The following is a 24,778-nucleotide window of genomic DNA, read 5'->3' as shown; positions in this document are numbered from 1 at the left end:
GGTTTGAAGTTTATACTAGAACTTCACCTCCCGGTATACTCATTTGGGCCCATCACCATCCAGATGATGATGAGGGATTAATGATTTGACACCGGCTGCCCACCACCGATATTGCAATTGGCGTAGAATCAGTGGAGCTACCCTTTATCCATCGCTATAAGTTAGTGAGCTTCGTATATTTTGGTTAATACCCCAGGACGCATTCAACTCACCGACAATTACTTTACTATCGATAATCATCATTTCACCGATGACTGTTCGCCGACAAACGTCTCACCGACATATACAGTAATATTTAAATATTACAAAATAAAATTAAATTAAATTTTTTTTAAAAAAAAGGCAAGTATGTATTATTTATCTTTCGTATAAAAAAATTTTTCTTTTTCTAATATTCTCTAATTTAGTAAAATTAATATGTACTGTACATAGCCTCAAATTTGTTATTTTTAGCTGTCCCATGATGAGCAAAAGGCAAAAAAACAAAATAATTTAATTTTCTTTTAAAATAGGCAAAATGAACGTCGGTGAAATGACTTTCAGTGGAATGTTATTGACCTGTCACTGAAACGTTTGTCGGTGAAGCGATTTTTCGGTGAAGTAATTGTCGGTGAAATAAACCAGATTCAAGAGCCCTGGGTTCCGCCGGTTTATAGCTTAGCCGCCTTAGCGGCCTCAACACTTTGGAAGAAGCTGAATCACATTGGGTACCTAAGTCTGACCGGGTTACTATAGCCGAAGCTGAGTTCCCCCTTCTGTGTCAGTTAGATAGGTAGTGGCATTAACACAGCAATGCCCAGCTACCCCAACACAGCAGTTGGATATCTCCATCAATAATTTGACTCCCGTTTAGCTTAAGGAGTGAGTGACTACCAAGACAGGATCGGAGGGATCAAGGGTATGTGCAGGACCATCCTTTTAGGTGTTTTATATATATGTGAAAGAGTTTTTATTAGAAAAACTAACAATTCTTATGGTTTATACTAACATTTAAGAGTGTGCTCCGCCATTTGTACATTATTCTGTTACAAAACATGTAATATAGCAGAAATGGCTAGGAGATTTCTGTTATAATAATAAGTAATACGTATTTTAAATAATTTGCAAGTGAAATTATAAATCATATATATTAGAAAATGCTTAATAGATACCAATATACCATAAAACAAATAACTAGATAACTAATTTGAAATCTTGTATTTTGTAATAACTCTTAACAGACTCCGCGCAACAAAAAATAATTTAAACGTTCAAGACAGATATTTTTCATTCATATTAATGATATTAATGGGTCACAAGATGGTTGAATAATCACGTGAATCAGAGAACCAATTGCCACAATCTATATGCATCTTTTCGGGGCCGGAATTACGGTAATGCTAGTCAGTAAATTGTGATCGTAATTTTTTTATATTAAAAGTAGGGATGGTAAAAAACATGGTTTAAAACAATTTTGGCGGTTTAAAACATGGTTTAAACGTTTTAAAACATTAAGCACTTTACTAGCATTTACTATGTAATACAAATTTGCAATAAAAATTTAAGCATTTTATTATATATAATATATATTAATTTTAAATCTTTTACATTTCATCAAATGATCTTTTAATAGATCAATTAAATCAATAATTTCATTTCCACAATAATTACACTTTTGATGAGGTGTTTTTCGACCACGTCCATCAACTTCTGTAACTTTTTTAAAGTGCTTACGGACGTCTTCTGATGGTGGTCTTCCACGAGAAATAATTTTAAAAAAGCTATTTTGCAAAGAGATCCTTAAAATACAAAAAAAAGGTTGTTTATTGATTAAAATAAAAACACACGTTTTAAAACATGTTTTAAATCACGTGCCACCTAGTTAAAAGGCAATCCATTTTTCTACACGATCGTTTTGGCCATTTCTACGCAAGACTCCGTTATTTAATATATTGAATGATTGTAACATTAATTCTCCTTTTAATATTTCTTATTTTGATTGAATATAAGAACAATTCTCCTAATTATCTACTCTAATTTCTCAAAATTTCCGGCTATTCTCTTCATAATTCTTACAATTCCAACTTTCATATTTGGATTTTCTTTTTTACAGTCCATTTTAAAATAAATTTTTTGTTCATAACAAAGTAGTTTACATTCATGAAAATACGAAAAATCAAAATTGTCATATTTAGTTATACACTTATTATACACAAAAGGGAAGGATATAGCCCGTATAGGGCCTATCCCTGAATTTTGCTCATATCCGGCATGTTACGTCATTTATTACCGGAAATCATTTTTTTCAAACATAAGCACGTATAAAAGAAGAAAAGAAAACAATATTATGAAATAATTTATGAATAAATTTCCCATTTTACTTTCCGGTTTTATCCCATAGGATCATTATGTACATGTTGAACCAATATTTATATCGTGCTAAGTATAGCGTGTTTATAATATTAAACGGAAACCGTTATCAAGTCCGAAGCGCAGTTATCATTGCACAACATCACGTGCCGGACGGACAACAGGACATTTGTGAAACGAGAATACCTCCATTGTATATAAAGTATGGTGCTAAAAATTGGTATGTATGGTTAGTATGGTACTATTAAAATTTTATACTTTTATATTAATCACAATGATACAACGATAATGAGTATGATATGATCCTCGTTGTATGTACGGTATGGTCGAATATCAGTTATACTGTATAGAGATCTGAAGTGGCACGTGCCACATCATACCATTATAGTGGAATCAGATGACGTATACGAAGTATTTTCTTAAGAGATTAACCCGACCCGATTTGATTTTGATTATGTAGTAATATGCGACTTGTGATCAAAATTCATAAAGGATCTGCCAGATTTAATATATGTAAAATAAAATGCTAAATGAAAAAGTTGAATATAATATATACTAGACTTAATTCAAACGGAGACCCGATTTGTTGTGAAAAAAGATCATCGTTTGTTGTTAGATGCACGACGTCATATTCATGTGATACGGGCATATGGCGTTAAATATCCCGATTGTAACATTGTAAACTTAAACTTCAATATTCTCCCGTTAAGATGTCAGCTACAAGTATTAAAAGTGATGAGAATTTCTTAAAAGAATTTTTAAGAGGTTTTTATCAAAAAATTATTGATATAGATGATTATCATATTACATTTGAAAATACTTTGAGCGAATGGATAAAGAATATTACTAAGGATACCAAAACAATTCTAGAGTTAATGCAAAATCATGAAAAGTGTGAATTGTGGTTTTCCGGTATTCTTGGATTTTTTTATCAATGCGGTATTAGTTGTGATCATGTTGATAAAACTAAGGCATTGGAATTGTATTTACTAGCTGTAAGTAATAAAGAAGCTTTATGTCAAAAATCAACTACAAACTTACATTTGTTGGAAGAAAATAATGATAAATGTGATATGTTACAAAACATTAATATTATGATTGGAAAATATTTATTATCATTATTTTATTATAATGATATTATTTTAGATAAAATAAATTTGAGTAAGTTAGAATATTCAGAATCTGCTAGAAAAGGTAATCCAATAGCTCAATATAATTTAGGGTATTGTTATCAATATGGTAAAAGAGTAGCTAAAGATTATAATAAAGCATTTATATGGTATTCTAAATCAGCTAATAATGATTATGCATTGGGACAAAATAATTTAGGAGAATGTTATGAGAAAGGAATTGGTACTGATAAAGATTTTGAAAAAGCATTTGAATGGTATTCCAAATCAGCTGAAAATGGGAGTGCTGAAGGTCAAAAGAATTTAGGAAATTGTTATTATTACGGAAGAGGAGTAACAAAAGATTATAATAAAGCATTCGAATTGTATTCCAAATCAGCTAATAGTGGATATGCTTTAGGTCAAAATAATTTGGCTCGTTGTTATGAGATTGGAATTGGAATAGATAAAGATCTTAATAAAGCATTTGAATTATATTTTAAATCAGCTAATTGTAAATGTGCTATAGGTCAATATAATTTAGGTGTTTGCTATGAGAATGGAATTGGAACTAATAAAGATAATAGTGAAGCATTTAAATGGTATTTTAAATCAGCAAATGAAGGATATAGTCTTGGTCAATATAGATTAGGTATTTGTTATAATTATGGTATAGGTACTAGCATAAATATTAAAGAAGCAGCTATTTGGTATAAAAAAGCCTCAGACAATGGATGCAAGGATGCAAATAATGAGCTAAATAAAACTAGTAAACTTGTAGCATGGGTTTATTAAGGATTTAATAATTCCAATCAAATTAATAAATTAAATTGTAATTTATATTGTGTAATTTTTCGTCATATTTTACGTCGTAATATAAATATATATATTTATCCCACGGTTCCTAGTTAAAATTTGTGCTTTTTTTTCTTGATATTCTCACGGGTGGTGTTTATTTAAAAAGATGGGTAAAAAGTCTATCAATATTGGAATAAAAAGTCTAACATTATTAGTCAAAATAAGTATATTAAAGGGCTTTATGGTATGGATACCGTGAGTTATTTCACGGAGTCACTGGAATATCATGATTTTCACGGCGCAGCCGTGAAAATCATTGATATCCGTGAAATAACAACAAATTCACGTGATAGTCGTGACACGGTGGCACGGAGTATTTTAGCCGATTGTAAAACTTAAATTTCATGTTCTTTGTTAATTAAAAATGTCAGTTGCAAGTATTAAAAGTGATGAAAATTTCTTAAAAGAATTTTTAAGAGATTTTTATCAAAAAATTATCGTCATATGTGATTATCTTGTTACATTTGAAAATACTTTAAACGAGTGGATAAAGAATATTGGTAAGGATACCAAAACAATCTTAGAGTTAATGCAAAATCATGAAAAATGTGAATTATGGTTTTCCGGTATTCTTGGATTTTTTTACCAATGTGGTATTGGTTGTGATCATGTTGATAAAACTAAGGCATTGGAATTGTATTCACTGGCTGTAAGTAATAAAGAAACTTTATATCAAAAATTTACTACAAATTTACATTTGTTGGAAGAAAATAATGAAGAATGTTGTGATACGCTACAAATCTTCAATTTTATTATTGGAAAATATTTATTATCATTACTTTATTATAAAGATATTATTTTAGACAAAATAAACTTAAGTAAATTAGAATATTCAGAATCTGCTAGAAAAGGTGATCCAATAGCTCAATATAATTTAGGATATTGTTATCAATATGGTAAAAGAGTAGCTAAGGATTATAATAAAGCATTTATATGGTATTCTAAATCAGCTAATAATGATTATGCATTGGGACAAAATAATTTAGGAGAATGTTATGAGAAAGGAATTGGTACTGATAAAGATTATGAGAAAGCATTTGAATGGTATTTCAAATCAGCTGAAAATGGGAGTGCTGAAGGTCAAAAGAATTTAGGAAATTGTTATTATTACGAAAGAGGAGTAACAAAAGATTATGAGGAAGCATTTAAATTATATTCCAAATCAGCTAATGATGGGTGTGCTGAAGGTCAAAAGAATTTAGGAAATTGCTATTATTATGGAAGAGGAATAACACAAGATTACGAGAAGGCATTTGAATTGTATTCTAAATCATCTGAAAATGGAAATGCTTTAGCTCAGCATAATTTAGGTTGTTGCTACATACATGGTAATGGAGTGGTAAAAGATTATAATAAAGCAATTGAGTTGTATTCTAAGTCAGCTAATAATGGATGTAGTGAAGGTCAATGTAGTTTAGCATATTGTTATGAATGTGGCGAAGGGGTTGAGAAAGATTATTACAAAGCGTTTGAATGGTATTCTAAAGCAGCCAACAATGGATGTAGTATAAGTCAATGTAGTTTGGGAAATTTCTATTATGATGGACTTGGAACAGATAAAGATGATAATAAAGCATTTGAATGGTATTTTAAATCAGCAAATGAAGGATACAATATTGGGCAATATAGACTAGGTATTTGTTATCATTATGGTATAGGTACTAGCATAAATATTGAAGAAGCAGTTATTTGGTATAAAAGGGCCTCAGATAATGGATATATGAATGCAAATATTGAGCTAGATAAAATCAATGAATTAGTGGCATAAGTTTATTACATTATTGTTTAAAATTTTTTCACGAATGATACATGCAATTTTTCATTCCTGTAAAATAGTTTATATTTTTGTGCTAACGTGAATTAATAAATGCATCGTTATCTAGTAACTATTGATGTAAAATCATAGATATAACAAATTGTGATTTAACAATATTTTTAGAAAGGACCATAAGGTACAGCTATGAGTTTGCGAACAACAAGCCAAAAAAAAGCTCATGTAAGTCTTTTCTTTTTATAAACGCATGATTAATTATTTATTAAATCATCTTCGGTTTCTTATCCGAGACCTTTTTATACCAACTCAATATATATTTACTGTATATTAGCATGATCATAGTATTCATTCAAATAATTTACTCATTAGCTGATTTGAAAAGCCATTCAAATGCTTTTTTATAATTTTTCGCAATTCTATTATTATATTGACCTTCAGCACACTTATTAGTTAATCATCTAGTATTGTTATTTAGTATATTTGTTCCAATTCCACATTCAATAATAAAAAATTAAATTATAGTTATAAACTTATGATTTTCAGTTAATAGTTTTAGAATGTTATATAAATAAATACTTTGTTAGCGTATTTTATTACTGATATTATATTCTTTGTTCACTTACATAAATTATCTTCAATCAACATTTCGATATACCTAGCCGACATTGAACGTAAAAACAGTAAATACACCATAGATAAGGATGGCCGATCCGTTCATATAAGATTTTAAATACTCAAGTTCGCATCACATGATCGATTTCATATGATAAATTTAAACGTGATCGAATTTTGCTTGATCAAGCTGAGTTTTATTTGATCAAATCATCGATCAATATTTAAATGTACCGTTCTAGTATTTACGCGCGGCATCAGTGTGACGAAAGAAAAATACGGACCTTGTAAATTGATTCTGACATTTGCTTTGTGTGTTGTATTTAGTAGTTTGCGTCTTCCGTCTTCCATGAGAATTGCGTAGACTTCTAATTAATTTTGCGTGAAAAAAATGGTAGTAAATAATAAAATAAAATAAAATAGATCAGCTCACCAGAATAAAACTAAATTAGAATGATATAGATTATATCCACAATATTAAAATAATCTAATTATTGTATTTAAAATATGTGTTATTTAAATATTTCATTATATACAATATTTTTGGTTTGATAGTTCTCTTGTGCATTTGTAATATAAGAATTTTAATATACTGATTTGATACAACTCTTGATAAAGTAACATATAGCTGATTATGTATTCAATAGGGGAATATTTTTATGTAATATACTTGGTAATTGTGTGTTATTGTATATGTTCTATGTAAGCACTGGACATTTTTCACGTATGTTATTGATCACTTTATAATAGTAATACACAAATTTTGGTCACTTTATAATTAGTAATATACAAAATTTTGATCACTTTATTATAAAATAATAAATAAGATACGCGATAAAGATCTCAGTTGCTTACGTCATACATATCCAATAACTTTATTATCAGTCACGTTTATTCGGCCACATGATAGAGTAGCATCCTAGTGTAAATCAGTTGTCATCTACAACATGACCGATAACAATTACATATTATATGATGATTTCTCTTCTTGAAAGTATTTCTTCTTTATATTTAGTTCTTATTTATCAAAAAATTTATTATAGATTTAATTACAAAATTATTAATATTGTTATGTATCTATATAATTAAAACATTCTCACTAAAAAAAAAAAATTCGTTGATATCAAAAAAAAAAATTTTTCACACAAACTATTAGTCGGGAAATAATATTATCTTAATAAACAAAAAAAAGTTCTCACTAAATCGAAAAAAACAATCTCAATAAACAAAAAAAAGTTCTCACTAAAAAAAAATTTCAAATTTTCATGCGAAATAGATCGGACGCAAGAATATCACCCTTTTCAATGTTACACATTTCAAATTATTTATACAGGGTAATCTAAATATGACAAATTTTTTAGTTTAGATAGATTAATGTCATTAAATATTTTGTCACCTGTTCATGCAATTATTGCCTTAGTTAAAATGCACTGTTATAATTTATTTAGCCATAACATTACAAATTAGAAATAATAATGCATTTTGGATAATTAAAACTTATTTATTACACATAAACACCAATATAAAAAATTTATTTTACAGGGAAAGATAAAATACAATTACGTACATTATCAAATTTATTAAATTATTTGGGAAATTTTTAGACCTATATAATTAATATAAAAAAAAATTATGCCAGAATTACCATAAAATTTTTGTATCTATCTAGTGACGCTCAAAGAGGATACTATATATATATGCAGTGCTAGACGATAATTTATTGATATATTTTAGTTCAGTAAATTAATTCCATTATCTGAGACTTTTTTATACTATATAATCACTTCTTCAATATAATTTGCAAAATACCTCATTTAAATGCTCCATTAATGTCTTATTGGTTCCAATTACATTCTCATAGCAATAATTAAATTATATTATTGGCATATTCGCATATAATTCAAGTGCTTTATTAAAATCTTTTTCTGTTCCAATTCCGTACTTATAACAATAAGCTAAATTATTTTGAGCCAAAGCACATCCATTATTGGCTGATTTGGAATATAACTCAAATGCTTTATTAAAATCTTTTTCTGTTCCAATTCCGTTCTCATAACAATAAGCTAAATTATTTTGAGCCAAAGCACATCCATTATTAGCTGATCTAGAATACCATTTAAATGCTTCATAGTAATTTTTTTCTATTCCTTTACCATATTGATAACAATATCCCAAATTACATTGACCTAAACTATACCCATTTTCAGCCGATTTAAAATACAACTCAAATGCTTTTTTATCATTTTTTATTACTAGTACTCCTCTTCCATAATAATAACAATTTCCTAAATTATTTTGAGCCAAAGCACATCCATTATTAGCTGATCTAGAATACCATTTAAATGCTTTATTGTAATTTTTTCTTACTCCTTTACCATATTGATAACAATATCCTAAATTATATTGACCTAAATTGTATCCATTTTTAGCCGATTTGAAATACAACTCAAATGCTTTTTTATAATCTATTGTTATCCCTCTTCCATAAAAATAAAAATTTCCTAAATTATTTTGACCTTCAGCACACCCATTATTGGCTGATTTAGTGTACCATTTAAATGCTTCGTTGTAATCTATCGCTATTCCTTTACCATATTGGTAGCAATATCCTAAATTATACTGAGCAATCGAATCACCTTTTCTAGCAGATTCAAAATACTTTACTCTATCATCTAATATAATATCTTTATAATAAAACAATGATAATAAACATTTTCCGATAATAACATTAATGTATTGTAATGTATCATAAAATTCATCATTATTTCCATTTAATAAATTTGAATTTATACATTTTTGTTTTAAAGAGTTCTCATTATTAACAGCTAATAAATACAATTCTAGTGCTTTATTTCTATCAATAATACAATCAATACCATGTTGATAAAAAAATCCAATGATACTAGTAAAATAAGAATTTTCTTTATGATACTGCATTAATTTTAAAATTGTTTTATTCTTGCTAATGTTTTTTATCCAATCGCATAAATTATTTTCAAATGTATTATGAAAATCTTTTATTTCTAAAATTTTATGATAAAAATCTCTCACAAACTCTTTTAATAAATTTTCATCACTCTTAGAAATATTGATAATTGACGAATAATGTGACATTTTAATAATTTTAATAAATTTGAAATTTGAATTTGAATTTTGCAAAAATTTTCTGTATAAGCTTTACTTATATATATATAGAAAAGAATGAATGAATTTAAATTTGTCTTAGCAATGACAAACGCCGTATCTGTTATTAACTTCATTCAACCAAATGATTTACCCTGTACGTAAGTAAATTATAGTTAAGAGAAACTTCTGCAAGCTACATTTCTATATTGAAAATGATTTATTTTTAAGCATAGAAAAATATATAAGAAATAAATCCAAATTTAGCTTCTTTACAATGAAAAAGAGCCCGGTGTAATAGGAATATTTATAGTCGACGAAGAAATTTATATATCATATTAAGAAGTAAACAATCAATTTGGGCTTTATAAAGAAAACAGCCGTATCCATTATATAAATTATTTCAACCAAATGACTTAATTAGAACGTAAAAATTTGTCCAACGAAATAAGAAATATTTATAGTAAACTTTCTTTATAAACAAACTTTTATTATTATCTTTGTTTTTACTTAGGCATAGAAAATATGTAAGAAAAAATCAGTCTAAAATCGGCTTAACAATGAAAGGGAATACTCAGCATGTAAAAAATTCCATCTTCGCGAGTACAGCGAAATAGGAAATATCTATGGTTGCTTTATTTAAATATATACAGAAAAGGATCAATCCAAATTTGACTTCATAATGAAGCGCCATATCACGTGATTGCCGTACCACATTGAATTACCCATAGGTATTTTGATGAGATACATAGCCAAAATTAACCTAATTCTACCGGAACTGATTAACATTTTTAATCCGTATATTGTATCTATTGTATCCGGGTCTTTTGGCGTGAGAGTAATTTTATTTTAAAACTTTTTCACTATGAAAAATAGGGGAGTACGATTTTACGTCTGATTAGAATCATCAACGCAGCATTATGCTACTTACTAAATACACATAATGACTTACTGTAGATAGTCCGAAATGTACAATGCCTAAAATTACATTATACTGCCTTTTCAAAAATGTTTTATATTCCATATTTTAAGATATAAATATTGTAATGATACTACCAAAAAATTAAAAATAATGAAGTATTTTATTCACAATTATACTTAAATATACAAATACAATAATGATATATAAAATATAATGAATAATCGTTATAGTAAATATAAAATTTATTCGCTTGTTTTGCTTTATTGACTTTTATTAATTTTAATGCACTTTCCTGAATAAATTTAAGTAAACCAAAAGATTAACGTGTATGAATATAAAGTAATGAAACAATATACAATATATTTACAAATACTTACTACCATTATCATGAATTTCAACATTTGATTCTTCAATTTTACGTTTTCTTGAAATAATTAATCTATTAGTATTAATTGCATTTTGGTTATGAGTCGTTGATGGATTTTGGATTGTAAAATTTAAACTTGGACTAGATGAACTGAATAATATAAAATCGGATTAATATATAATTTATTTTAATACTGCTTTGCTTATCAAACTTATTTATGTACCTTGGGGTATTATTAATGTCAAATTCATAAGCTTTTGTAATGTATTCTTGTAATGACCTACTTGTATATATAGCTTCTGAATGGCGTTCTACAGTAAAGTGAGGACCGAGCTTCTTTGAATTTATTAACTCTCTTCTTTTTATTTCAGCCTTATTAAATTGCTCAATATTTTTATTTCTAAAATACCAACTACCAAGAATTTTACGAATTTTTTTCATAGTTGGTCTTTCTTGAGGATCAGAGCTCCAACAACTATTCATTAGATTAGCAAAACACTCTGGTGTATCTTCTGTAATTGCAGGTCGTATACCATCAATAATTTGATAAACAAGTGCGTAATCATGTCCAATATTATCAAAAGGTTTGCAACCTGTTGTAAGTTCCCACATAATCATACCCATACTATATACATCAGATTTTTTAGAAAATGTAGCAGTAGTTTTAAATATTTCCGGTGCAATATATGGTATTACTCCATATATTTCATTATTCAATAAAATATTTTCAGGATGTGATAATCCTAAATCTGCAATTTTCCATTGATATCTTAATTCTGAACTGTTTAAATCAAGTAGTATATTACCACTGTGAATATCTCTATGAATAAAATTTGATTTGTGGATACTTTCGAGACTGAAATAAAAAAGAATTATCAATTTAATATTTATTACAAATATAAATTATTACATTTAAATTATAAATACCCTTCTGAAATTTGCCATAAAATATACAATTTTTCTTTATTCCATGTTAGATCTGTAAAATTATTTTTTAAATAATTATGTAAATCTCCCCCTGATGCATATTTCATCACTAACATATAATCCTCTGAGTCAGGGACTTTTGTAAAGCCATAAGATCTAATGAGGTGATGTTTATATCTATAACAATAATAATTTGATTTCACCTATAAATTTTAAAAAAAGTTTTAATAAAATATTAAGTTAAAAATAATTTAAAAAACAGGATAAATTAATACCTCATACCTCATTTATAAAATGTTTACTGATAACAAATTTCTTAAATCTTTTTACAGCAACAGTTTCATTTTTATTTCTAGAATTGCCTAAATCATTTATTGGACCATTTTCCCAAGTTGCTCGATATATAATACTAAAGCCTCCACTTGTTATTTCTTTTAAATTTTTTATTTGAGAATATGGTATCCACTCCATCATTGGCTCTGGTTGAATATTCTTATATTTTTCACGAACCAATTCATAAATATCCAATGGGTTACCAATCTTTTTTACATGATCAGTAAGTTCAGCTAATTGTAAATTATTATAAAAGTTAGATCTTAGACCATATAGAAAATGGTCTAAATCATCATTTCCACTGCTGGTATATATATTTGAAATGTCAACAGTATTTGATAATATTCTTTTACATTTTTTACATTGAGATTGATCTGTAAAGCCGAAAATAATATTTGTAGTTAAGCAATATCTACATCCAATATAGATTATATAACATTGTACACAATATTTTTGACAAGGTGATTTATATACTAATCTTAATCCACAAGCTATACAACTGGTATTAGCATCCCACCATGGTAAATAAAGAATTGGGATAGATTCAATCCATCCAAAAGAAATTTGATAACAATCTGGACATACTTGTAAAGTATTTTGACTATCATTATAAACTAATTCATATCGGCTGATCAGAAAAGCCTCCCATAATTTTATATGCTAAATGACAATAAGTAACCCATCAGTTATATAATGAACCCATCAACTGAGCTTAAATATTAATTGGCTTGATTTTTCCAATCAGCCGATATGTTTCCACATAATTTACAATATTTTTCACAATCAGAAAGTTCACCGGTATGATAATGACCAAAACATATTTGCTTAAATAATGAAATTCTTGAACAATTTACACACCATTCCTGAATATTTTGTGTAAATAATTCTTTGTTCCTATGTTGATCACACTCAGAATTCATACGTATAGTTGCATCTAAGTATGAATCATTAGTATCATTAATATAGCGTGTTAAACATTTCTTGCAATATCTTTGGTGACCAATAAGAGTATGAGTGTATTTATCGTTACAATTAAAACAATTCTGATTACATCCGATGCAAGTAATAAATAGAATTGGTATAGGACTAGTTTTTAATTTTGGTGTAGGATCAAAAGAATTTGAATTTTCCTCATTTGCATTTATAAGTGCCATTTTATCACGTTAAGCTAAAAAAAAAAATGAAAAGATTATAAACTTTCAATATATTTATAAATTTTGGTTAAATACTTATATATACTGTATATGACATTAAAGTTTACATTGTCATAATTGTCATACGTTTTATTCAGGAGTATTGCAGCGACATCTATTAATCTTTTTTTTTTAAAGAGATTTCGCCATTAATCGTTATTGTCGATACCCTAAATTTATATGTTGTGAAGAGTTTCACCAAATTCCTCCCCTCTTGATAAGAACATTGACGTACAGATGTTGCACGAATAACCATCGAGCAATAGTTAATTAATAGTTCTTCGGCACTGCGGAGCCCGGATCAACCAATCAAATTTGATTTACCTAATATAACAAGCTACCTTTCTTATTCGGCTCGAAGTTCCGAATAAGTGTAACCATCAAACTTTTTTAAACTTTACTTGATACACAATTTAAGAATCTTCGAACATTCTAAAGCAAAAAATATGTTATAAAACAAATATTATTACTTTCAAAAATAAAACACTAATAAAACCCCTTTTCTGATCTGAAACTATGAGGGGTTATGAACGCACTGTATACTAAAAAACACGCCGCGAAAAATACACCTGAATATTTACTCTTATTTACTGTTAGTTTATTAGTAATAAATTATTTTTAAATTCTTTTTTTTTTTGTATTCATGAAGATATTAAGTGTTGGGGTAAAGTGTTGGGGTAAAGTGTCAGGATTTTGAATCTGTGGAAAATCATTATCCCGAAATTTATTATCTCTCGATATAATGCGTGTAATTATGCAATAAAATAATTTTGATATCATATATGTTTCTTTATAATGTGAATTAGTAAATTTAAGTTCGTTACTTTTATATCAGTAGTATATAAAAAAATTTTTACATTTGTTATTGTATTCAATTCCGTCCCGTAATACTTTGATTCAATCCGTAATACACGGCCTGCAATGCTTTAATATTTTGTTAATAAATAAATAATTCAAAAAATTATAATTTACTAAATTCGAGGAGTTATGAGCACGACGTGACAAAATAAATTCTGATTGGCTAATTCCGGATATATTTTTGAAAAATGATGTAGATATTATGATATTATGATATAAATTTAATTCAGTTCGAGAATTTATATGTGATCAATAAATAAATATTCAAAAATTTTTAGATCGATGATAGCGGTAAGAATTTCATGGTGCAAAATTTTGAATTAGTAATGAGCAAATTAATTTGTAATTAATCGACATATGTATAATGACGAATATGCGTTTTTATTTACGTGTTATAAATTGGCAAGATCATCAATCACATGACAATATCAAAATATCAGTATTAAATCAATCAAAATTTAATTAACCGGAAATGGATTAGCCATAAAAATCTTCATGGATTGGCCATCAGAACTGAGATGCGAGCAGCAAAAATATCATTCTTGATAGATATGCAGGAGAATCTTGATATGCATAATATATTTTACAGTAAAGTCTATCAAGAATAATACCTCATGTCTATCAAGAATGATACTTTTGCCTGAGAGCAGTTAATCCCGCACCCGTGGTGTAACCGGACTTTACTATTTTTAGTAACAGAAACCCGTCCCAACCCGTCCAAGGTGTGGCAAATAATGTGTGACAAATAGAGATCAGACTGCAAAAAAATTTCAAGTCGCTGAGATAAATATAAACAACGCGTTCCTCACGGTCACGTGACACGTGACAATAAACATCACCTCGGGTGCGGGATTATAGATCCAGAAAGGAGCCACCACTGGTGCGGCCGTGCGGGATTATAGATCCAGAAGAGCCACCACGGGTTCGGGATTATACATTTATTACGTAATATCCATTTATTATACCCACCCCCTTAAATATTACGTAATAAATGTCACTGCCGCAAATGTATCGTTCTTATACGATCAGGTGCTATGTTCTTATACGACGTATATGTCACATAATATAGGTCGTATAAGATAGTATGTCGTACACGTATAAGAACGATACATTTGCGTCACTGCCCTAACAAATATTAAATATTATTACGCGCGCGATTGCGATTAATTTTTTTGCATTATTAAGATTATTTATATTTAGCTTTCTGACATTATAACCCATATTGGTTCATATTGTTTAAATCTGGGAAAAACTCAAATAAATGATCATTTTTCTGGTTTTTATTCCAAAAACTAACAACCTTGTAAAAAACGTTGATCCGTATTTTATCGTTTCATGTTTTTTTTGTGAATGTATCATTTTCATGGGTATTTATGGCCTTAAATCATGGAAATTTTAATCTTGCTAACACGGATATCTGTGAATGTATCATATTTTCATGAAATTTTTACGGAAACCACGGAGAAATAATGGAAAATATTCTGATAAAAATTTTTTATAGGGCAATACTTTATAGGATTTATATATTCATATCTGAAATATGCTTAAATAATCGAAAATTTAACACTTTAAATTAATTTTTATTGAAAGAAGAGTATAATAATTATCATAATTTACAAATGATTATAATAATAGCAACAATATTTATTCATATACAGTCGACCCCCTCTATAGGCACACCCCTTGGGACCAAAAAAATATGATGTGATTATAAAAATACTAATACTATAAAAGAGGGTGTTTTTTTTAATAAATTTATTAGTAACTTGGGGCTAACGTAAATGTGCTTATAAAGGAGGGTGTGATTATATCTGAGTGTGCCTATAGAGGGGATCGACTGTATATTTGTTCTATGATAAATATCTAATCTAAATTCTATAAATTTATATTTTTAACAGCCATACAAGAGTCGTACAAGTCGGATTACGTAATTCTGAAATATTTATTGATTATAATTATTAAAAATATTATTAAGACAAATATAAAAATAAAAATATGTTTGTTTTATTTAAAACAGTGCATTACCAAAATGAGGAGCCGTTAAAGAATTGATCAACCAGCTGATTGTTTACACCCTGTTGACGTGGAAAATTTACGATTCGGTTCAATGTATCTTCCTGACTAGTATCAGATACATTTAATTGAATATTTCTTCGATGATATACTCCATTTGTGTTCCTTTGTCTGTAGCCATTTCGTCTTATTCTTCGCATCGGACCATAATTATTAATTACTACAGTTGGATTTGAAGAAGACATCGTGTATACTTTTTTTATTTTTATTTTTAAAAAAATGATACTTTGTGATATAAAAACAAAAAAAAAAAATTACAACTCGACGTATTTATATATCGTAAACAAAATTCAATTTTAATTTAAAAAATTGATCTGATTGTCCATGAATGCTGGGGTCTGTGTGAAGATACATAATCTGTGTGGCTGAAAGAACATTATTGTGTAAAGCATTTACTCCGAATATTTAATAATTAAGCAGGATACCTATTTAATAATCTAAACGATATGCCCTTTATATGTGATTTTCCTCCTAAAAGGAGTGCATACTTGACAAGGTTTGAACCAATTATTAAATGTTATCAGTCATCAAAAAAAAATTTTTTAATACATAGAATTAAGATTTTATGATTATCTTTAGGATTTTTTTTATTTACATCTGGGGCAATCAAAAGTGATCATAATTATATGTATATATATGGATAACTATAGAGTGAGCTGATTATAATATGTTCTACAAACTCCCTTACATTTCTATTTACTATTTATTTATTTTAACTCTTTATAATCATGACTTTACCCCTTGCATCATCCTGCTAGAACAGACCATATTTTTTACCTATTAATAGTATTTTAATTTTTTATAGCGCTGAGCACGTGATATGCGTTCATTGTAAGAAATTACATAATAAATGACCTATTGTTCTTGCAGATCGTGCGCGACAACAATATACGATATTATTCTATCCGAAATTGCTCCATTTGACTATAGATCTTTTACACAAAAATTTATAATACGAAAATCAATAAATAATTATAAACGGAATTGAGCATGATAGCAATCCATGTATGGTTTAATATATTAAAGTATAAATCTCCAAATAGAATCAATCAGCGAGACGCGATTCCTTGACACAATGGTATTAATAAAATGAAAGAAATAAAGAAAGAAGATTTCTTTCTGGTAAGTAAATAAAGAAACAGGGGTTTAAATAAACGTAACTTTATTAGATAAACAGTTCGTCATTCTGTTCATTATGTTTCCTTTCCCCTTGAGAAGGCGTACTTTCGTATGCGAAATTTACAGTCAACTCTTTTATATATGCACTCCCTATCATAGACATGCATTTGAAAAATATAATGCATCTACGAAGAGGATTAATTTGAAAATATAGAATATATTTTTAGCGATGCATCATTAGTGGGTGTTAATTGTATAATCAAAAATTAATTTAGCCAGCGAGATATCAAATAATTAATTATAAATGAATTTTTGGACATGATAATTAATCAAGGCTCAAGAATAAAAAAATATATATATATATTTTTTTTTTATATCGGATATAATTCGACAAAAAATTTTTGTGATTACGGCTAAATTTATTTTCATGCAAATTAAAATAATACAATTTGATACCCTTCTAGTGGTTCTCTTTTTTTAGGTACCGTATTCCAAATATGATAATTTATTCATTCTCCTGAACCTTACTAATAATTGCTGGAATAAACACAAAGAAATATCAACTGAAATTATTCCAAATGTGATAATTAATAGTAGTACAATATTTTATAAACATAAATTCATCAATCATATAACACAGAACTATATATTAATTTATTAATGAACAACTTATTTTAAATTATAGTAAAGTTATAACTATTAAAATTAAAGAATTGGCTTGAGTGTATTGATAAAATCATTGATGGAATGGAAGGAATGCTGATAACAATATAGTCATCATAATAAGATTACTAAGAAACTTTAAAAAATTGATTGTGTAAAATTACACGGATATTTTCGGAGCATATTAATTGTTCGAAAATAGAATGAAATTTTGTTCATCAGTACATGTGAACGATAAATAATTTCCGAATATATCATATTCAATTAAATAATCAAACTTAATTTTGGCGAATTGAATGATTATTAGATAATTTTGATTTATCGCCTATCTTGATTTTTTGCCTTATACCTTTTATGGTAGATGAATCAAATAAATCTGCACGTATTCAGGGATTATTTTCATGTTCTGGTTTATATAAGCCTTTTATTGACCTTATTGTACCGATTTTTTTTTTCTTAAGTTATGCCCATTTAAAGTACTTGCACATGAATTTTGGTACGCACAAAGAACTTTCTAATTATCCTTATTTGTGCTAATTTTTATTATAGGACCGTTTAAATACGGTTAAATTTTTTATTTCTTCAAATTTTATACACTGCATTCATTGTTATTAAGGAGAATGTCGATCCTTGTGATTACGAACTAGAACTTTTAGACCCTAATTGTTTTTTTTAAAGTTCGGTCATTCATGTCAGCAGACCGAGTAAAAGAAATAACCCAGATTCTACTCCAAATTCCGTCCAGAATTAAAAAAGAGTAAAAATGTAAATCATACTTGGAGACTCCTTAACTAGACGACATTTTTTGGTAAAAAAGGTGAAGCAAGTTATTCAGAATACCAAATTTTTTTTATAAATTTACAATATTTTGCAGTGTTCATTTTTTTTTATATATAAATAGAATAATAATAAAAAAAAGAAAAGAAAAATTCTAACTAAAAATTTTAAATATATATACAAACTATACAAACTAGAGGTGCAAACTTTACCGACGTAACTGCCGTAACGAAGTTACGTCAATAACGTCACTGTAAATGCTCACATAGAAGCTACGTCACGAGTTACAATCTTTCATTGAAACTTAATGAGTGACGTAGCTAAAAAAAGAAAAAGTCTGCACCCCTAATACAAACGAAAATAATAATAATTTTTTTATTTTATAGACTTGAATTACGATTAATTTTAATGTGTTTTCCTAATTAAGATGAAAAATCAATATATTAATAAAATTAATAAATAATAAACAAACATATACAAAATATAAATACTTACCACTATTATCATGATTTTCAACATCTGCTGATTCTTCAATTTTACGTTTTCTTGAAGTAATTATATTCGAAGTAATCGGCCTGTTAGTATGAATTGTAAACTCGGTGATGAGTAATTGATTGGCTTTGAATTGTAGGGCTTAAACTTGGAGCAAACGAACTGAATATTATAAATCACAAATACCTTGGAATATTATTAATGTCAAGCTCATAAGCTTTTGTAATGTATCCTAATAAAAAATTATATAAATCAATTTATTTATTAATAAATAATAACTCATCTACATAAAAAAAAAAGAAATCAACGTTTATTAATCGTTATTTGCCTATTGTACCTTGTAATGACCTACTTGTATATATAGCTTCTGAATGACGGTTTTCAATAAATTTAGGACCAAGTTTCTTTGATTTTATTAACTCTGTTCTTTTTAATTCAGCCTCATTAAATTGCCCAATATTTCTATTTCTAAAATACCAACTACCAAGAATTTCACGAACTTCTTTAATAGAAGGTCTTTTTTTAGGATCTGCGTCCCAACAACGTTTCATTAGATTAGCATAACACTCTGGTGTATCTTCTGTAATTGCAGGTCTTATACCATCAATAATTTGATAAATAAGTGCGTGATCATGTCCAATATTAGCAAAAGGTTTACAACCTGTTGTAAGTTCCCACATAATCATACCCATACTATAAACGTCGGATTCTTTAGAAAATGCAAAACCTTGAAATATTTCCGGCGCAATGTATGGTATTACTCCGTATATTTCATTATTCAATAAGATAGTATTTGCAGGCTGTGATAATCCTAAATCTCCAATTTTCCATCGATATCTTGCAGCCACTGACATATTTGAGTCAAATAATATGTTATTACTATGAATGTCTCGATGTATAAAGTTTGAATTGTGAATATTTTCAAGGCTAATATATAAATAAGTTAATAAGTTAGTACTCGTTGCAATCATTAATAATAATAATATATATATATATATTTAAAATATAGTAAATACCCTTCCGAAATTTGCCATAAAATATACAGTTTTTCTTTATTCCATGTAATATCTGTAAAATTATTTTTCAAATAAAAATCTAAGTCCCCTCCTGATGCATACTTCATTACCAACATATAAGTTTCGGATATAGGATCTTTTGTAAATCCATAATGCCTAATAAGATGATGTTTAAATTTATAGCAGTAACGGCTTGATTTTATCTATAAATTTAATAAAAAAAAAAAATAAATTTACAAAATCACGTGACTGTGACACAGACTGATAATTATATACCTCATTTAAAAAATGGTCACTGTCTTCAAATCCTTTTATAGCAACAATCTCATTTTCTTTTCTGGAAGAAATTCGATCTCTCATTGGACCATCCTCCCAAATTGCTCGATATACGGTACCAAATCCTCCTCTTGCTATTTCTACTTTATCTTTAATTTGAGAATACGGTATCCATTCCATCATCGGTTCGGGTTGAACAATAACATATTTATCACGTATCAACTTATAAATATCCAATAACTTGCCTTCCTTTTTTATCTGATCAATAATCTTATCTAACTCTAAATTGTTATAAAATTCAAATCTTAGATCATATAAAAAACGGTCTAATTCACTATTTCCGCTGCTAGTGCATGTGAAATCAATGGTGTTAAATAATATCCTATCGCATTTTTTACATGTAGACTGATCTGTAAAACCAAAAATAATGTTGGTAGTTAAACAATATCTACATCCAATGTAATTTACATAGCAATGCCCGCAATACTTTTGACTTTGTGATGACGTGGATTTTAGTTTTAAATCACAAGCTATGCAATTAGGGTGATCATCCCACCATGATAAATAAAGAATTGGAATGGGTCTTTTAATCAGAGTTGATTCTATCCATCCAGAGGAAATTAAATAGCAATTTGAACACATTTCTAATTTATTTTGGTTATTGTTATGAATGTATTTATTACATAAAGTGCACCATTTTTCACATTCGGAAAACTTGCCGGTACAATAATCGCCAAAGCATATTTGTTTGAACAATGAAATCTCCGAACAATATTTGCACCATTCTTGAATATTTGATACAAGTGATTCCTTATTCCCGTTTTCGCTACATTCTGAGTTCATGCGTATAATTACATCCAAGTATGAAGTATTAAATGGCTTATCAGCTATATCGTCGATGTAACGTGATAAACATTTTTTGCAATATTTTTGGGCGCCAACGAGAGTTTGAACGTATTTATCTCCACAATGAAAACAATTTTGATCATTCCAATTATTAGTAATAAACAAAATTGGTATAGGAGTAGGATTTAAATTAGGTGTTGGATCATTACTAATATTCTCCATTATGTTGAGTTAAAAAAAAAAAACTTACGGATTTTTGACGTTATTTATAATTTACGGTTAAAAGCAGTTGTTTATAATTTATGGCGTTATTGTCTTATGCCGTGATAATACCTTATGACGTTATACCACTTTTATGGCGTTAACAATCTTTAAAAGATTTAGATGAGATGGCGTTTTGTTGATAAGACAATACTCACAATAGAATTCTAAAATAACATTCCAACTAGGTTGCTAGAATTTTGCACATGTTCCAGAAATTGCTGCCTGGAAGTACTTTATCGAAAGATAATATCGCCATCTAAATATTGTAATGATAATTTGTATTAACATAATAAAAAGATTCTGGTTTATTTTTTAATCGGTCGTTTATTCTACTTTGTTGGTTGATTTGATAGTTTAGTTGAAAGAAGCTCAAGTTAAAGAATTTGGCTCTTATTAGACAGTAATCATAATTACTAACTCCTACGTTTATACTAAAACAATATCAATTTTATAATTTATAAATTTCGTAAATTAAAAAAAAAAAGAAACAAAGAAAATTCATCAATAATTTTGTAATTAAATATTTGCTTAAAATGGTTTATTAATGAAATCGTGATACATAAAAATCGATTGATTTTCAGGAATGGGGAATGGGGGTACTTTCAGGGATAGACAAATATGGTTAGTACCGCTGCATTAATTCATTCATAGGTACGACAATAACAATCCCATTGATTTATACACAAATTTGGTTAATCAGATTTTAACTAAAAATAAATTTTTATTTTCAAAATGAAATTTACAATTAGGTAGATATTTTCAAAGAGATTTTAAATATTTCATAATCCTCAATGAAAAATAAATTTTTACATTGAATTCTTTTTTCATAATATTTATGATTATAAATTCCATTTGGTAAAAATTGTAAATCTCCAAACCCAATCGCATTAACAAAATTTTTAATCGCAAAATTTTGATATTTAATTCTACTCAATATATAAGAATCAGAATCTAATTTAGAATTATCAAAAGAAAATATAAAAGAATTATTAACAGGTATCCAATCATAATCCGATGAATTCCAAGATTTTGGATTATATCCTCCGACCACAATATCCGACCCTTCTAATTTTATTACAATCAATGTTGAAGTCTTAAAATAACACATGTTACAAAATGTGTGTAAATTCATTCCATCCAAACCACCACGATGTATAAGTTCCAAATTATAATTATTTAGAATATTACGTTCAATTTTATCATCATTATTATATATCCAGTTCAATATAATATTTGTTTGTTTTAAACTAATTATATCGGAATTTAAATTTTTTGACGTCCTTCTTGATAATGAATCAACTATTAACGTATCATCCTTTGTACAAAGATGATATTCGACCAATTTAACTATTAAATCATTCGAAAATAATTTTCTTAATGGCCAAATCACATTATAAAATTCATCGCTGGTAAGTGTAAATAATCTGATATGCTTTAATAATTCATGTAATCTATATTGTAACTCCTCATAATCTTCCTGTGTTAATTCTGATATTTTTGAATTAATTTGAGGCCTTTGCTTCATTCCCCATTTAATCACATAATTAAAAATTTCAATTTCTTTATACGCAAGTTCTTTCTTTATAACGATATTTAATAAAGTTTCGTCTATTAAATGAAAATCATTCGATTCAAACATTAATTCAGGACTTTTGCAAATTAATTCTTCACAATATTCTTGAATGACTCCAAACCCCTCGTATTTGATGGAAGCATTATAAATCTTTACATAGTTTTGTTGTACCAATTTAACTTTGTTACGAATAATATATTTCTTAATAGGCTCAAGTAATTCAACAAGGCATAACTCATCGGCGGCATCGAGGAAGTCAATCATGTAAATTTGATTGTTTGCATCTTCGAGAGAATACTTCCCAGTATAATAATACCTAATGGTAACGATAATGTTCGATTAATGTTCCATATATACAATTATTTATAAAAAATATATATATATATTTTTCACTTACTCTAAAAGTATACTGAAGACTTGTGGCTTAATATTTGGTTTCTTAAAAACAATAACATTATTCTCTTTTTTGGTCCATTCATTGTAAAATGCCGCTTGAAAATATTTCGATCTCGTTCCTAAAACAATTGAATGAGCAGTGAATGTTTCTACGTTATCATCTTCTCCAACAATTATTTTAACGTCATGACTATTTGGATTATTACGAAGTCGAGAAATATCCTCTAAAAATTTGTTTCTTAAATTATTTGACATTACCCTTTTCAAAGAAATAAATTTATAATTTAAAAAAAAAAAAATTAGAATACTTTGAATCACAAGTCGGAGTTACCTTCCTGGACTGTATCATTTATTTGCATATAAATATGCGGGTAAAATTAGTCACACGAGAAGGATCAAGAAGGTAAATTTTTGTTTCTCCGAAACCTCAATTTTTAAACAGGTTCTAATTCTTGTTTTGTGTTCACCTACAACCATATGGATTATTACGCCAAAATAAACAAATACTAGTTTTACTAAAAATATATCTGTTCATGTGATCTCCTTTTTTCTGGGGTGGTCCGTAAGTCCGTTCCTACTTCCTAAAAATTTTATATTGTTTCTTATATGAATATATTTCATGCTAGTTTTTTTTTCAGTGTGCATGAATGATTATTAATTATGTAATTATTTGTATTAAACTAAATTAAGAAACTACTCTTTAACTCTTTATGGTATAAAGAATTTTGATTTCAAGAATCACGTGCAATTACTTGGATTCTAGTCGGTACTCGGTATGCTCTCGAAGCAATTCTTTTCCATATTAAGTTTCAGTTCTCGGGCGGGGATCGGTAAATTTCGTGACTTTGTGCTATTTCA

At 27.7% G+C, this 24,778-nt stretch overlaps 7 protein-coding genes across 7 annotated transcripts; 2 read left to right on the top strand and 5 right to left on the bottom strand.

The window, feature by feature from the left end:
- Window positions 1–3,042: 3,042 nt before the first annotated feature.
- Window positions 3,043–4,368, top strand: OCT59_003217 (uncharacterized protein). The gene has a single exon (XM_066145469.1). The coding sequence runs from the start codon at window positions 3,060–3,062 to the stop codon at window positions 4,251–4,253; it is 1,194 nt and encodes a 397-aa protein (XP_065996192.1). The 5' UTR covers window positions 3,043–3,059; the 3' UTR covers window positions 4,254–4,368.
- Window positions 4,369–4,680: 312 nt separating this feature from the next.
- OCT59_003216 (uncharacterized protein) lies at window positions 4,681–6,084 on the top strand (the record flags this gene model as incomplete). The annotated part of the gene is made up of 1 exon (XM_025309415.2): window positions 4,681–6,084. The coding sequence occupies one exon, from the start codon at window positions 4,681–4,683 to the stop codon at window positions 6,082–6,084; it is 1,404 nt and encodes a 467-aa protein (XP_025174477.2).
- Window positions 6,085–8,574: 2,490 nt separating this feature from the next.
- OCT59_003215 (uncharacterized protein) lies at window positions 8,575–9,816 on the bottom strand (the record flags this gene model as incomplete). Its single annotated transcript, XM_066145468.1, has 1 exon — window positions 8,575–9,816. One exon carries the CDS (start codon window positions 9,814–9,816, stop codon window positions 8,575–8,577), a length of 1,242 nt encoding a protein of 413 aa, XP_065996191.1.
- Window positions 9,817–11,110: 1,294 nt separating this feature from the next.
- Window positions 11,111–13,528, bottom strand: OCT59_003214 (uncharacterized protein; the record flags this gene model as incomplete). Its single annotated transcript, XM_066145467.1, has 5 exons — window positions 11,111–11,264; window positions 11,338–11,589; window positions 12,042–12,244; window positions 12,324–12,988; window positions 13,144–13,528. The coding sequence occupies 5 exons, from the start codon at window positions 13,526–13,528 to the stop codon at window positions 11,111–11,113; spliced, it is 1,659 nt and encodes a 552-aa protein (XP_065996190.1).
- Window positions 13,529–16,446: 2,918 nt separating this feature from the next.
- On the bottom strand, window positions 16,447–16,683 carry OCT59_003213 (uncharacterized protein; the record flags this gene model as incomplete). The annotated part of the gene is made up of 1 exon (XM_066145466.1): window positions 16,447–16,683. One exon carries the CDS (start codon window positions 16,681–16,683, stop codon window positions 16,447–16,449), a length of 237 nt encoding a protein of 78 aa, XP_065996189.1.
- Window positions 16,684–19,437: 2,754 nt separating this feature from the next.
- OCT59_003212 (uncharacterized protein) lies at window positions 19,438–21,909 on the bottom strand (the record flags this gene model as incomplete). The annotated part of the gene is made up of 7 exons (XM_066145465.1): window positions 19,438–19,475; window positions 19,553–19,632; window positions 19,736–19,781; window positions 19,887–20,078; window positions 20,238–20,476; window positions 20,566–20,768; window positions 20,842–21,909. The coding sequence occupies 7 exons, from the start codon at window positions 21,907–21,909 to the stop codon at window positions 19,438–19,440; spliced, it is 1,866 nt and encodes a 621-aa protein (XP_065996188.1).
- A 787-nt stretch (window positions 21,910–22,696) lies between these two features.
- OCT59_003211 (uncharacterized protein) lies at window positions 22,697–24,175 on the bottom strand (the record flags this gene model as incomplete). The annotated part of the gene is made up of 2 exons (XM_025326772.1): window positions 22,697–23,840; window positions 23,922–24,175. 2 exons carry the CDS (start codon window positions 24,173–24,175, stop codon window positions 22,697–22,699), a joined length of 1,398 nt encoding a protein of 465 aa, XP_025174474.1.
- Window positions 24,176–24,778: the final 603 nt, after the last annotated feature.

This window comes from Rhizophagus irregularis, chromosome 11 (assembly GCF_026210795.1).
Source record: "Rhizophagus irregularis chromosome 11, complete sequence".
Taxonomy (NCBI): Eukaryota; Fungi; Glomeromycota; class Glomeromycetes; order Glomerales; family Glomeraceae; genus Rhizophagus; species Rhizophagus irregularis.
The sequence above is the reverse complement of the archived record's forward strand: the minus strand, read 5'-3'. Positions and strand labels throughout refer to the sequence as shown.

Excerpts from the sequence above, each read along its gene's own strand:
- OCT59_003217 (XM_066145469.1), top strand. The coding sequence starts at position 3,060 with ATGTCAGCTACAAGTATTAAAAGTGATGAGAATTTCTTAAAAGAATTT.